We start from the raw sequence: 13480 nt of genomic DNA, 5'->3' as shown, positions 1-13480 counted from the left end.
AAATTAAACGAGAACTTACCAGTTTGAAGTTTGATCTTGATTTTATGAGGAGTTACGATGAGCGATTACGTGAAGAAGGGCCGTCCGTCTGCGTGCGCGTCAATCTTCAAAGCAGCGGTGTTAAATCACAGATAAAAAAAGAAGACCTGAGAATAGTAAGATTGTGAAAAACTAGAACTTCCATATGACCTTGATAATATGAGGGTGGGAGCGGTGGGCACGTAATCGCTCATCGTAACTCCTCATAAAATCAAGATCAAACTGGTAAGTTCTCGTTTAATCTTACTATTTTACTTCAGAGTCACGTGAGTGACTACGTGAAGATTTCAAAGCTCTGTGATTTCACGCCGGTTACGAATCCAGGCGTCACACACTGAATGGATTGACCATGGATGAGAGTATTATTAAAGCATTCAGACATAACGTAGTTAGTAAAGACACTGATGCTTTAAAATAAAGAAAAATAAATGTTTTATTAGCTTCCCCTCCGAACCTGTGGGAAAACTAGGTAACAGAACTTAAGATGGCACGCGCAAATACCCCTGGTCCGATAATGGGTTTGTTATAAAACCGCTGGAACGTTCTTTTGTTCACCCATCCTGCAGCCGCTAGGATGTCATCAAGGGGTACGTCCATCGTTCTTGCTGCCGACGTAGATGCAGCCCTGGTGGAGTGAGATTTAAAGATACGAGTATTTATTCCCGCTACCACCATTACCTCCTTTAACCATCTGGAGATAGTTTGTGTTTTCACCTGTCGGTGTGGTTTCTTGTGGCTGATGAGGACCGATTGTTCTGAGCCTCTGAGGTTCTCCGTAACTCTCAGGTAGTGGTGTAAATGTGTTACCACACACAATCGTTGGTCCTCTGGATATGCCAGGAACAGGATCTTCATCCCTGGCATTCCTGGCCTGCTCTGTTTAATCAGGTCCTTAACAACGAATGTTATGTTATTCGTATTGCTGGTCATGTAGTCCAGTCGCAGTTTTTGTAGTGTCTGGACTCTTTGGACTGTTATTAGCGCCATCAGCATAACCACTTTCAATGTTTTGACAAAGATAAGGCCATTGGCTGTCCCCACTGACGAAGTAAGGTCAGTACCATGCTCACATCTCATGTGTCCGTGTACCTAGGCCTTGGGGGTATCGAATTGTAAACTCCCTTCATGAATTTTATTACGAAGGGGTGCGTTCCTATCGGCCCGTGCCCTGCCTCCAGTGTCAGATAGGAGGATAGTGCACATCTGGCACTGTTGATTGCGCTATAACTTAATTTATAGTCATAGTACAGGGCTGATAGGAACTCCAAGACATCCGTTATCCGAACTGCGTTGTATGTTATATTGTTTGCATGGCAGAAAGCTTCCCACTTCTTAATATGAGTGGCGTACTGTTTTTTGGTACTGTCCCTCCATGCCTTTGTGATGACATCCACAGTTCGTTCGGATAGTCCAATGTCTTGAAATGGCCTCCTCAGAATCTGCAAACCAACAAATTAATCCGGTCAGAGAGTGGATGGTTGCTCCCTGAAACTGGGTTTACTAGGAGATCTCTCCTCTTTGGTACAATCATTAATGGCTGGACTATGATCCCCAATATTTTCGGGAACCAGGCTTGTGTAGGCCAATCTGGTACTACTAAAATGCCTGTGGCTTTGTCTTGCTTGATTTTAGTCAAGCATCGGTTTATGAGGCAGAATGGTGGGAAAGCATAAATATACATTCCTCCCCAGTTTAGAGAAAAAGCATCCACTGACTCTGCTCCTGGGTCTGGCTCCCAGGACACATATCTGGGTAATTGATGGTTTAATCTAGATGCAAACAGATCCAAATCTGGAGTGCCAAATCGTATAGTTATTCCGTTGAATACCTTACGATTCAACATCCATTCTATATTATCATTACACATTCGTGACCTTGCATCTGCCACCGTGTTATATCTTCCTGGTAGATATACTGCCGTAACCCAAATATCCCTCTCGATGCACTAGTGCCAAATGAGGTTAGATAATCTGTCACAGGATACAGATTTTACACCACCCATGTGATTGATATATGCTACCGCAGTAGTGTTATCAATCTGAATTTGAACATGCACATGTTGCATGTTGTTACAGAGAGACTTGAGCCCATATTGTGCCCCCAACAATTCTAGGTAATTGATTCCATATAGTTGGAGTATAGTAGACTCTTGCTCATTCCATCTGCCTACACAGCTCCCGACTGTGTTTGTGGCTCCCCATCCTAAACCGCTTACGTCGGTTTGGAGAAACACTGATGGGCTCTCAAGTAAGATTGAGCTGAGTCTTATGTTTGCCATCCACCATTGTAGTTCAATAATGGCTTCAGCTGGTAACCGCATTGATTTGCCAAACTGACCTGCATGCAATTTCAATGCTCGTTCCTTTGCCCGCTGTAAATGCTGGTAATTGAAAGGTCCGTAGCGTACTGCAGGAAAGGCAGCTACCAATTTGCCAATTACACTTTGGTTTGTGTTTTTCTATCAGATCATTGCAGGCTTTCCTCAAGTCTTGTTGTTTGCCTTTAGGCAAAGTCACCAACATGGTTACTGTATTGATAGTAAATCCTGGGTAATCAATTACCTTGGTAGGAGTTAATTTTGATTTAACTGGATGGATTAGGAACCCAAGTTTTTCAAACAGGGTTTTGGTTGCCTTGACTGTTGCTTCTGCCAATTCTTTGGTGACTCCAAAGATGAAAATGTCATCCAAATATGCCATGACTATGTGATTTTGAGATCTTAGCAGCCCCAGAATTGGTTTCAGTAATTTGGTAGACAGTCTAGGGGCTGATGTCAATCCATTTGGCAGAGCCTTGTATTGCCATAATTGACCCATCCAGGTAAACTTCAAATATCTCCTACACTCTTTGTGAATAGACACCGAATAGTATGCATCTTTGAGGTCGATACATGCCATATAGCCATTTTTGGAAACCAACTGTGTTGCTGTTCCAAAATTGTCCATTTTAAAGTGTTTATATTGCACATATGTATTTAGTTCCGTAAATAATGCGGATCCTTTCTTCTCTTTTGAGAATAAATTGGATATAAATTGGTGAGGTTCTGTGTATGACCTCTCAATAACATTATTGTCAGATAAAGTTTCAATTTCTTTTTGTATATTCATTGTGTCTTTTTGGGAAAAGGCATATGTGCGAATATTAGAATGTGTTAGTGGTGGCGATGAATTCAAATTGAACTCAATTTTGAATCCTTCTATACTGCGCAATATGAATGGATCCTTAATAACCCAACAACATTATTTTAAGAAGTATTTTAACCTTCCACTCACCTGTAAGTGAGGTTTGTCTGGTATGTTCCCTGAGGAATTGGTTTGACTTACCCCTGTTGTTACTGGCGGCGTGGCGCTGGTTTTCGTCTGCGAGGTTTGGGGAGCAGAGCTGGTGGTTGCTGTTTCCTCATCCTCGCTGTCGGTCTGCCCCTAAAAAAGACCTTGACTCAGATGTGAATCTTCCTCGGGTGCCTGGTTCTCTAGGTGTAAAACGCCGAGAGCTGTAGGGTTGGAATCTCGTGGATGGACCCCTGGGTGTGGCCTGACCTCTTGTTATGAGACACACGGATTTTGCCTCGTCATCCAGGTCCCGTACCCGTCTTGACAGGTCTTCCCCGAACAGGTAGTTTGCGGGCTGGATGTTGCTAGCTTTGCAAAGAGCTGCAAACTTCGAATTTATTGCTGGTTTTATTGCCTCTTTCCGAATGCAGTTTATTTCGAAGCTGGCATTACATAGCAGTGCCATGGTATCCTGTTCCCGGTCAGTGAGGAGGCCTCCTTGCACACCTCCTGCAAAGTAATTCCAGACCCCAGCAGGTTTAATACTTTTTGGAATTTCAGTTCCTGGTTCCTGATGATGGGGCCTATTTGCCCCCAAATTATATGGTTCATCGCTTGAACCTTGAGGGAAGCAGTTAGATGGTGGGGGTTTACCTGTTCAGGGTTTCTTCCATGACGAGATCTTTGAGTTGATGAGACGCCAAGTAGTTGATGTTACTTGCTAGGTCTTCATCCAAGGGAGCACCCAGTGATGTGGTAATCGCAAACTTAGTTGATTGTAGAGGTACTTCCTCCAATCTCCCCTGGGAGTGTTCCCCCCTCGTGCCTCCAAACTCCGAATCCGGGTAATCCCCGTATGTACTTCCCCCTTCCATGGGAAAGACATAGTGCTGCCCAGAGTATGAGGCTGCTGGCACGGTCTGTAGAAGGGACTCGTGCCGATATTGCTCCTTTCTCCGGAGTTTATCATTGTGGAGCAGCTTCTCCACAAGCTGCTCCATGTGGGAGAGTCGTCCTCGGACGCTTCCCGATGAGGCAGTGTATCCCTCTTCCCCGGACTCATCCGAGTCTAGCAGACTTATGGGTGGCTTTACGTCCCGCCGGGACCACCACGGTGCTTTCCTCCTGCACCAAGTCTGCTGCTGCTGGTTCTGATGCTGGCGGCAATGTCGGTGAAAATGACCGTCGTCCACTACCGGGAATGCTGTGGTCTTCGGCAGCTGGTTTCGCCGCGGACCGTCTCTTCGACATTTTTTGGGGCTCTAAAAAACAAATAATTTCCTTAGCCCGAACAGAAAGCGCAGGGTAAGTGGTTCAACTTTTCTTACCTGCCGCCTTTTTTAAATCCCAACGGCTAGGAGGACGCAGTGCCTCTCCAGTCCGTTGCGCACGTTGCTTTCAGACGTAATGACGCGCACGCAGACGGACGGCCCTTCTTCACGTAGTCACTCACGTGACTCCGAAGTAAAATAATAAATTCTTTAACTTTTTCAAGATCTCATAATTGCAGATTAATGAACTGAACTAGAACTGGGACTGTGTAAGTAGTTTGTAAACAGTAGAACAAGAAAGGAAGCAACTGAGTTGACAGAATTCTAGATTAATTCATTGGTATACATGATTCCAATCGAGCCATTTGCAGTGTATAGATACATGATCAGGAAAAACATTTTGTGCAAAGTAAAGCCAGTTAAGTCTGATCAAAGATAATCCAAGTGTCACCAATGAGGTAGATAGTAGTTCAGGACTGCTCTCTAGTTGTGGTAGGACGATTCAGATAACAGCTGGGAAGAAAGTGTCCTTGAATCTGGAAGTGTGCGTTTTCACACTTCTCTACCGTTTGCCGGATAGGAGAGGGGAGAAGAGGCCAGAGTGCAACTCTGATTATGATTATGATTAGGCTGCTGACCTTGCCAAGGCAGCGCGAGTTATCAATGGAGTCAATGGAAGGGAGGTTGGTTTGTGTGATGATCTGGGCTGCGTCCACAATTTACTGCAATTTCTTGCGGTCTTGGATAGAGCTGTTCCCAAACCAGCTGTGATCCATCCCGATAAAATGCTTCCTATGGTACATCTGTAGAAGTTGAAACTGAAGGAGACATTTTTTCAAGAAGTTGATGGATATTTAGAAGATACTGCTAAAGGAAGTAGTTGAGGTAGGTATAAGAACAACATTTAAAAACATTTGGACAGGTAGATGGACGGGAAAGGGATCAAATGCAGGAAAATAGGACTAGCTTAGATGGGGCATGTTGGTCGGTATTGTTGTGTTGGGTTGAAGGCCCCGGTTCTGTGCTCTATGATTATGACATGGTCATTATTAGTAGTGATATAGTAGTGGCCAGAGGATCTGGACTGATGGAGGAACTGAAGGAAATCCACATTAGGCAAGAAATGGTGTTGGATAGACTGATGGGACTGAAGGCTGATAAATCCCCAGGGCCTGGTGGTCTGCATCCCAGGGTACTTAAGGAAGTGACTCTAGAAATCATGGATGCATTGGTGATAATTTTCCAATGTTCTATAGACTCAGGATCAGTTCCTGTGGATTGGAGCGTGGCTAATGTTATCCCACTTTTTAAGAAAGGCGGGAAAGTGAAAACAAGGAATTACAGACCAGTTAACCTGACCGGTGGTGGGGAAGATGCAGGAGTCAATTATAAAAGATGAGATAGCCGAACATTTGGATAGCAGTAACAGGATCGGTCCGAGTCAGCATGGATTTACAAAGGGGAAATCATGCTTGACTAATCTTCTGGAATTTTTTGAAAATGTAACTAGGAAAATGGACATGGGAGAGCCAGTGGATGTAGTGTACCTGGACTTTCAGAAAGCATTTGATAAGGTCCCACATAGGAGATTAGTGGGCAAAATTAGGGCACATGGTATTGGGGGTAGAGTGCTGTCATGGATAGAGAAATGGTTGGCAGACAAGAAACAAAGAGTAGGGATTAATGGGTCCCTTTCAGAATGGCAGGCAATGACTAGTGGGGTACAGCAAGGCTCGGTGCTGGGACCGCATTTACAATATACATCAATAATTTGGATGAAGGGATTCAAAGTAACATTAGCAAATTTGCAACTGGGTGGCAGTGTGAACTGTGAGGAGGATGTTATGAGAATGCAGGGTGACTTGGACAGGTTGGGGGGAGTGGGCAGATGCATGGCAGATGAAGTTTAATGCAAATAAATGCAAGGTTATCCACTTTGTTAGCAAAAACAGGAAGGCAGATTACTATCTAAATGGCGTCAAGTTGAGAAAAGGGGAAGTACAACGGGATCTGGGGGTCCTTGTACATCAGTCTAGGAAAGTAAGCATGCAGGTACAGCAGGCAGTGAAGAAAGCGAATGGCATGTTGCCCTTTAACAAGAGGAATCGAATAGAGGAGCAAAGAGGTCCTTCTGCAGTTGTGCAGAGCCTTAATGAGACCACACCTGGATTATTGTGTGCAGTTTTGGTCCCCTAGTTTGAGGAAGGACATTCTTGCTACTGAGGGAGTGCAGCGAAGGTTTACAAGGTTAATTCCTGAGATGGCGGGACTATCATATGCTGAGAGAATGGAGCAGCTGGGCTTGTACACGCTGGAGTTTAGAAGGATGATAGGGGATCTCATTGAAACATATATGATTGCTAAGGTCTTGGACACGCAAGAGGCAGGAAACATGTTCCCAATGTTGGGAGAGTCCAGAATCAGGGGCCACAGTTTAAGAATGAGTAAGCCATTTAGAACGTAGACGAGGAAACACTTTTTCTCACAGAGAGTGGTGAGTGTGGAATTCTCAGCGTCAGAGGGCGGTGGAGGCGGGTTCTCTGTATGCTTTCAAGAGAGAGCTAGATAGGGGTCTTAAAAATAGCGGAGTCAGGGGATATGGGGAGAAGGCAGGAACGGGGTACTGATTGGGGATGATCAGCCATGATCACATTAAATGGCGGTGCTGGCTCGAAGGGCCGAATGGCCTACTCCTGCACCTATTGTCTATTAAAGAGTTTTCACCTGCAACAAGACAGCATTGTGCAAGCCTCAGCCTACAGTGACCCTCTCTCCAAAAGTGAATTCCTAACCAGTTTCAGCATAATTACTCGCCATAACCTAGACACTAAAGATGTTGAAAAAACTAAATATAGAATAGTACAGCACATGAACAAGCCCTTCGACTCACAATGTCCATGCTGAACATGAAGCTAAGGCCAACTCCTATCTGCCTGCACATAATCCACATCCTCCCATTCCCTGCATATCTAAGTGCTGGTCCAAAAGCTTCTTAATTGCCACTGTCGTATCTGCCTTCGCCTCCAACAGTGAGTTTCAGGCACAATTCACCCAAAGCGTAAAAAAAAAACTTCACTGGTGCCGTCTGTGTGGAGTTTGCATATTCTGTGTATGACCCCGTGGATTTCCTTCTGGTGCTCTGGTTTCCTCCCATATTCCATAGATGTGCACATCTACAGTTTAATTAGGCTTATAAAATTACACCTTGTGTATAGACAATAGACAAAAGGTGCGGGAGTAGGCCAATCAGCCCTTCGAGCCAGCCATGGCTGATCATCCCTAATTAGTAGCCCGTTCCTGCCTTCTCCCCATATTCCCTGATTCTGCTATCTTTAAGAGCCCTATCTAGCTCTCTCTTCAAAGCATCCAGAGAACTGGCCTCCATCACCCCTCTGAGGCACAGAGTTCCACAGACTCACAGCTCTTTATGTGAGAAATTTTCCTCATCTCCGTTCTAAATGGCTTATCCCGTAATCTTAAACTGTGGCCCCTGGTTCTGGACTCCCCCAACATCGGGAACATGTTTCCTGACTCCAGCATGTCCAAACCTTTAATAATCTTATATGTTTCAATAAGATACCCTCTCATCCTTCTAAATTCCAGAGTATAAAAGCCCAGCCGCTCCATTCTCTCAGCATATGACAATCCCGCCATCTCGGGAATTAACCATGTAAACCTATGCTGCACTCCCTCAATAGCAAGAATGTCCTTCCTCAAATTAGGGGACCACAAAACAAAACTGCACACTAAATGTACTACCAGAATGATCTGGGCTCTCTCAACTAATGAAGGCCAACATGCCATTCGGGACTTTCATTGATCAAGTGCTTTACTGAAACACCATTTAGTAATAATCCAGGTACAAAGTGGATAACCTACATCCACTAGCTTTCCCATTGTCCACTTGTTCACCCTGCATTCTCTAGTTACAGTCCTCCAAAAAATCCAGAAGATCCCTTCATCAAATCATTGGTGTATGATTTCCCCTCGGTAACCGAGCCTTCCAGTACCACACCAGCTGACTCTGAAAGGGACCGATCCTGTTACAAACCAATTTTCTATCCATTCATCCAAACCATGTGTACCGCCTATTTCATCATTTCCATGATCGACTCCAGAATCTTCCCCACCACCGATGTCAGGCTAACTGGTCTATAATTCCCAGTTTTCTCTCTCCTGCCTTTCTTAAAATGGTGGATAACATTAGCTACCCTCCAATCCACAGGAACTGATCATGAATCTAATCCTGAATCTATAGAACGTTGGAAAATGATCACCAATGCGTCCACGATTTCTCGAGCCACTTCTTTAAGTACCCTGGGATGCAGACCATCCGGCCCGGGGGATTTTTCTGCCTTCAGTCCCATCAGTCTACCCAATACCATTTCCTGCCTAATGTGGATTTCCTTCAGTTCCTCTGTCACCCCAGATCCTCTGGCAACTAGTACATCAGGAAGATTGTTTGTGTTCTCCTTAGTGAAGATGGATCCAAAGTACCTGTTCAACTCATCTGCCATTTCCTGGTTTCCCCATAATAAATTCACCTTTTTCAGCCTTCAAGGGTTCAACTTTGGTCTTAATTATTTTTTTCCTCTTCACATACCGCAAGAAGCTTTTTACTATCTTCCTTTACATTCTTGGCTAACTTACCTTCTTTTCTCCCCGTATTGTCTTTTTAGTTATCTTCTGTTGCTCTTTAAACACTACCCAATCCTCTTGCTTCCCGCTCATCTTTGCTACGTTGTACTTCTTCTCTTTTATTTTTATACTGTCCCAGACTTCCTTTGTCAACCACGGTCGCCCTACTCCCCTTGGAATCTTTCTTCCTCTTTGGAATGAACTGATCCTGCACCTTCTGTATTATTCCTAGTGAGTGGACGAGAAAGTGGAATAACGTAGAATAAATGAGAACGGATGAATTATGGTCAGCATAGATCGGTGGGCCAAAGAGCCTGTTTCCATGCTGTATTTTGCAATCCAATAATTTGATATACTTCTGTCAGGTTTCCCCTCACCTCCGTGATCCAGGGAAAACAATTCAAATCTGTCCAATTTCTCCCCGTAGCTAATAGCCTTTAATCCAGGCCTCATTCTGCTAAATTGCTTCTGCAACTTTTCCAATGCCTCCACATTAGCAAAATTGCCAATGCAAAAATAACTTAGTTGGTCATATTTTGTGGAATTGATGCAAAATTACTATATTCTTACCTCTTTATGTTGTTTCCCCAGAATGTGTGTCTGCCACAGCAATTCATTTTTTATTGGAATACTGCAAACCACACAGCTTAGATGACCTAAACTATTATATGTTCAAATTGGTTAAGGAAGTATGTTTATGCATATAACAAAATAACAGGTTGTGCGAAAATATGCCAAAGGTTTAAGGAGTAAAGGAAAAGAACCACTGAACCAGTCCTTCTGCTTAAAAGCTGCCTGGAACATTCAGGTCTACTGACTAACCCAATGAATACAAGCAGAGCCTCAGGACTCACAAGCACATGCTGAAATCACATCTTCCTCTTTGCAGTCCTAGAGGAAAGCTTAATCATGAGAGCTGATGTGACAGAGACAGATAAACTGCAAGGGGGACACTGATTTTCTGTCTGCTACCCCCCCCCCCCCCCTCCTTCCCCCCTATCTGCAGATAGATAAGACTGGTGGTGCTCTGCTGGGCCTCCTTTTTTTCGTCATATGTCTCATGATTCTTAGGCCTTGGACCTGCACATTGCTCTTACGCTGGTACCAGCTTTGGACAGCTAGCTTTATAGGATACAGCTCATAACAAAGTATTTGCACCTGCTGGGTATGTACTACAGAGCTCTCATAGACCGATGTGAACACCAATTATTTTTTCCATAAGAATTATTTGAATTGCATGCCTCTTGTTGTGGTAGCTTTACAACGCGGTATCTGGAGTCAGGGAAGTTGAAGACAATTTCTATTTCTTAGGAACATAAAACTGTACAGCACTTGAACAGGCCTTTCAGCCCACAATGTCTGTACATACCAACATGGCCATTTAAATTGCACATCAGCCTGCACATGATCTATATCCCTCCAATCCTTGTTCATCTGCCTGTCTAAATGCCTCTAAAACATTGGGGGTGGGGCATGTTGGGCACACGGGCAAGTTGGACTGAAGGGCCTGTTTCCAAGCTGTATGACTAAAAATTATTTCCTGAGGCCTCAATCTTCTCCATTGCTTTCCATATCATTTCAGGATACACCTGGTTAGAACCTGTGGATTTATTCATTGTAATGCTCCAAAATATCACTCTTCTGCCCCAAGCCAGTTAAAATGGCAGTTCATTCTGACCCAGTAAGAACCACATGTGCTTCCTGAAAATTTCCATTAGGAAAATCTACAGATGATCCAAAAATCACTTGTACATTCAGAAAGAAAGTTTCTGCTGAAAAATCTTCTGGGGATTAATTGGAGCTCTAACAAACACAGGAGTAGTCAATGAAACAATAAATGTAACTTGAACTTGAATGATGGAGTTGTTCAAAACTGGCAAGTCCCAGTTGGATAAATGATCTGCTCGTCAGTGAAATTAAGGTAGATGGTATCTCTACATGACTAAAGCAAGTTGTAAGATGTGGCAGAGATCCGATGTAGCAAATGAAGCAAACTTTATGGGGAATGTGACCTTAAGCTCGAGGAAGAGAGCAGCCCTGGCATGACACATGGACAAAGTCATATCCACAGTTTTATACATCCTTAGTCATAACATAACCTCCAAAAACTGGAGCTGTGAAAACTAGTATTCAAAGAGCAGGGAAAGCAGTCCAAAAGCAAAGATGTATTATCTAAATGGTGGCCGAAGACCAACTCTTTATGGTAACCATCTTGAAGGTGCTTGCCAGCAGGCCAAAGAAAATCCTGGCCCACCTTTTGAGTGTAGCAGGGAGGTTCTACTGCAGTCATTGGTGAAACACCTGGAATTGCTCCAGTTTTGGTCTCCAATAGATTATTGCCAAGAGATGCATCCACTGAATAATGTGTCAACTGAAAGCATAGACTTGGTTTACAGAATTACAGATTGTGAAACTTACAAAATTCTTAGGGGTTGGACAGGCTGGTATGTTACACAAGCATCGGAGGGGGAAATCCTTTAAAACCGAGATGAGAAGAACTGTTTTCCACAGAGAGTCAATCTCTGGAACCAGCCAGTGTTGAGGCCGTTCAATGGCTATGGGGAAGACCCTTGCCACAAAGGGATACTGAGATGCAAAGACTTGCAACTAAACACAGTGAATTATGTTGGTCAATTTAGGATAGAAATAGACAAATATGAGCTGCCAGAACACCAGCATATACAAAGTGCATCATAAGGATGAACTCCTTTGGCTAAGGGATCAGTGTTTGTATGGAAGAGCAAGCCATGTACGGTTGAGATGGATGATCAGCGCGAATGGCCTCGAAGATGCATGTTTAACACCAGAAACTCATCAGACATACCAAATAGAGTCCAGGCCAATTTCCCACAGATGCCACAAATGAAGTAATCTACTCTAGTTCAACTGGACACCTACCCCCTAAACCATTTTCAGTTTCCCTAGGTACAAACGTCAATTCTATCAAACCAAACATTATCTTCATGTCTTGATCTTAAATGTTTTGCAGGTACATTTAAAGTCATAACATGGGGATATTTTATCATGCGCATAACCACAACTTTTTCAAGGGTAAAACACAACAGTTGCTGGAGTAACTGTGCGGGTCAGGCGATGTTTCTGGTCAGGACCCTTCTTCTAGATTCCCCCATCTGCAGTTCCTTGTGTCGCCAATTTGTGGGATTCTGCGAACGTTTTGAATAAATCGCCAAAGGGAGCGAGGCGCGTCATAAACTTTGACCTATATCTGAGAAGCGCATTATTTAGAGTTTAAAACAAATCGTTGCACCGGCGCCACGGCTTTCACTGCAGTTGTTTGTGTTGTTAATTTATAACATTAAAAATTAAAAAATGAAGGCCTGCAACAGTAGAAACAACGAACTGCAGATGTTGGGATACAAAGTGCTGGAGTAACTCAGCGTGTCAGCCAGGTCGCATCTCGGGACAACATGGATAGGCGACGTTTCAGTATCCCCCCCCCAAAAGGATATTTGGCAAGTGGGGACTCGATCCTCCTGCTCCCCGCGGCCGCACGCTGCTTCTCCCTCATTAACCGCCGCAGCTCCTGCTGGTTGACAACTTTCTTCTTCGCCTTGGCCGCGGCCGCCATCTTCACCCCCAGATTCACTTCCGCCTCGGGCCAGGAAGTGCTTCCTCCTGGTGTGTGACGTGTGACGTTCACTTGAACACTGGTCTCAGCTCAGCCGGTCCCAGATGCGGGGGGTTGGAGACATCAATGCAACCAAGAACATGAACATATTGATCACATTCCTGAACTGAACTGACATTATAAACCGGAGGTAAAAAAATGGAAAGATTTGTATTTCGACTTTTTTCTGACTATAAAGCAGAATCTACATTTCAGCCAATTAAGTGCTTATGGTAATGGTGACATGGAGGCACAAGGAACAAGTCAAAAATACACAAAGTGCTGGAGTATCTCCGTGGATCAGGCAGCATCTCTGGAGAACGTGGATAAGCGACATATCGGGGTTTTTTTGCCCTTCAAATTTATAGCGAAACATTTTTTAACTCGCATTTCTTGAGGCTACTTAATTTTTATATTTTTACTGAACTCCTTAATTTTGCAACTCAATCTTTTCTTACAAAGTGTGCAAATAACATAATAATGTAACAAATAAACTATAGACAATAGGTGCAGGAGTAGGCCATTCGGCCCTTTGAGCCAGCACCACCATTCAATGTGATCATGGTTGATCATCCACATTCAGTACCCCGTTCTTAACTTCTCCCCATATCTCTTGACTCCGATATCTTTAA

General features: G+C 43.9%; 1 protein-coding gene across 1 annotated transcript in view; it reads right to left on the bottom strand.

The window, feature by feature from the left end:
* znf830 (zinc finger protein 830) overlaps nucleotides 1-12858 on the bottom strand; it is a 69405-nt gene extending 56547 nt beyond the window's left edge. The window contains exons 1-2 of the mRNA XM_055657702.1: nucleotides 12691-12858; nucleotides 9791-9890 (exon numbers count right to left, since the gene is read on the bottom strand). Of these exons, the coding sequence (XP_055513677.1) occupies nucleotides 9791-9890; nucleotides 12691-12809 (219 nt within the window). The 5' untranslated portion in view covers nucleotides 12810-12858. The remainder of the gene's footprint in view (nucleotides 1-9790; nucleotides 9891-12690) is intronic.
* Nucleotides 12859-13480: the final 622 nt, after the last annotated feature.

The sequence above is a fragment of the Leucoraja erinacea genome, chromosome 2 (assembly GCF_028641065.1).
Source record: "Leucoraja erinacea ecotype New England chromosome 2, Leri_hhj_1, whole genome shotgun sequence".
NCBI lineage: Eukaryota > Metazoa > Chordata > Chondrichthyes > Rajiformes > Rajidae > Leucoraja > Leucoraja erinaceus.
This window is presented reverse-complemented; position numbering and strand designations above follow the sequence as displayed.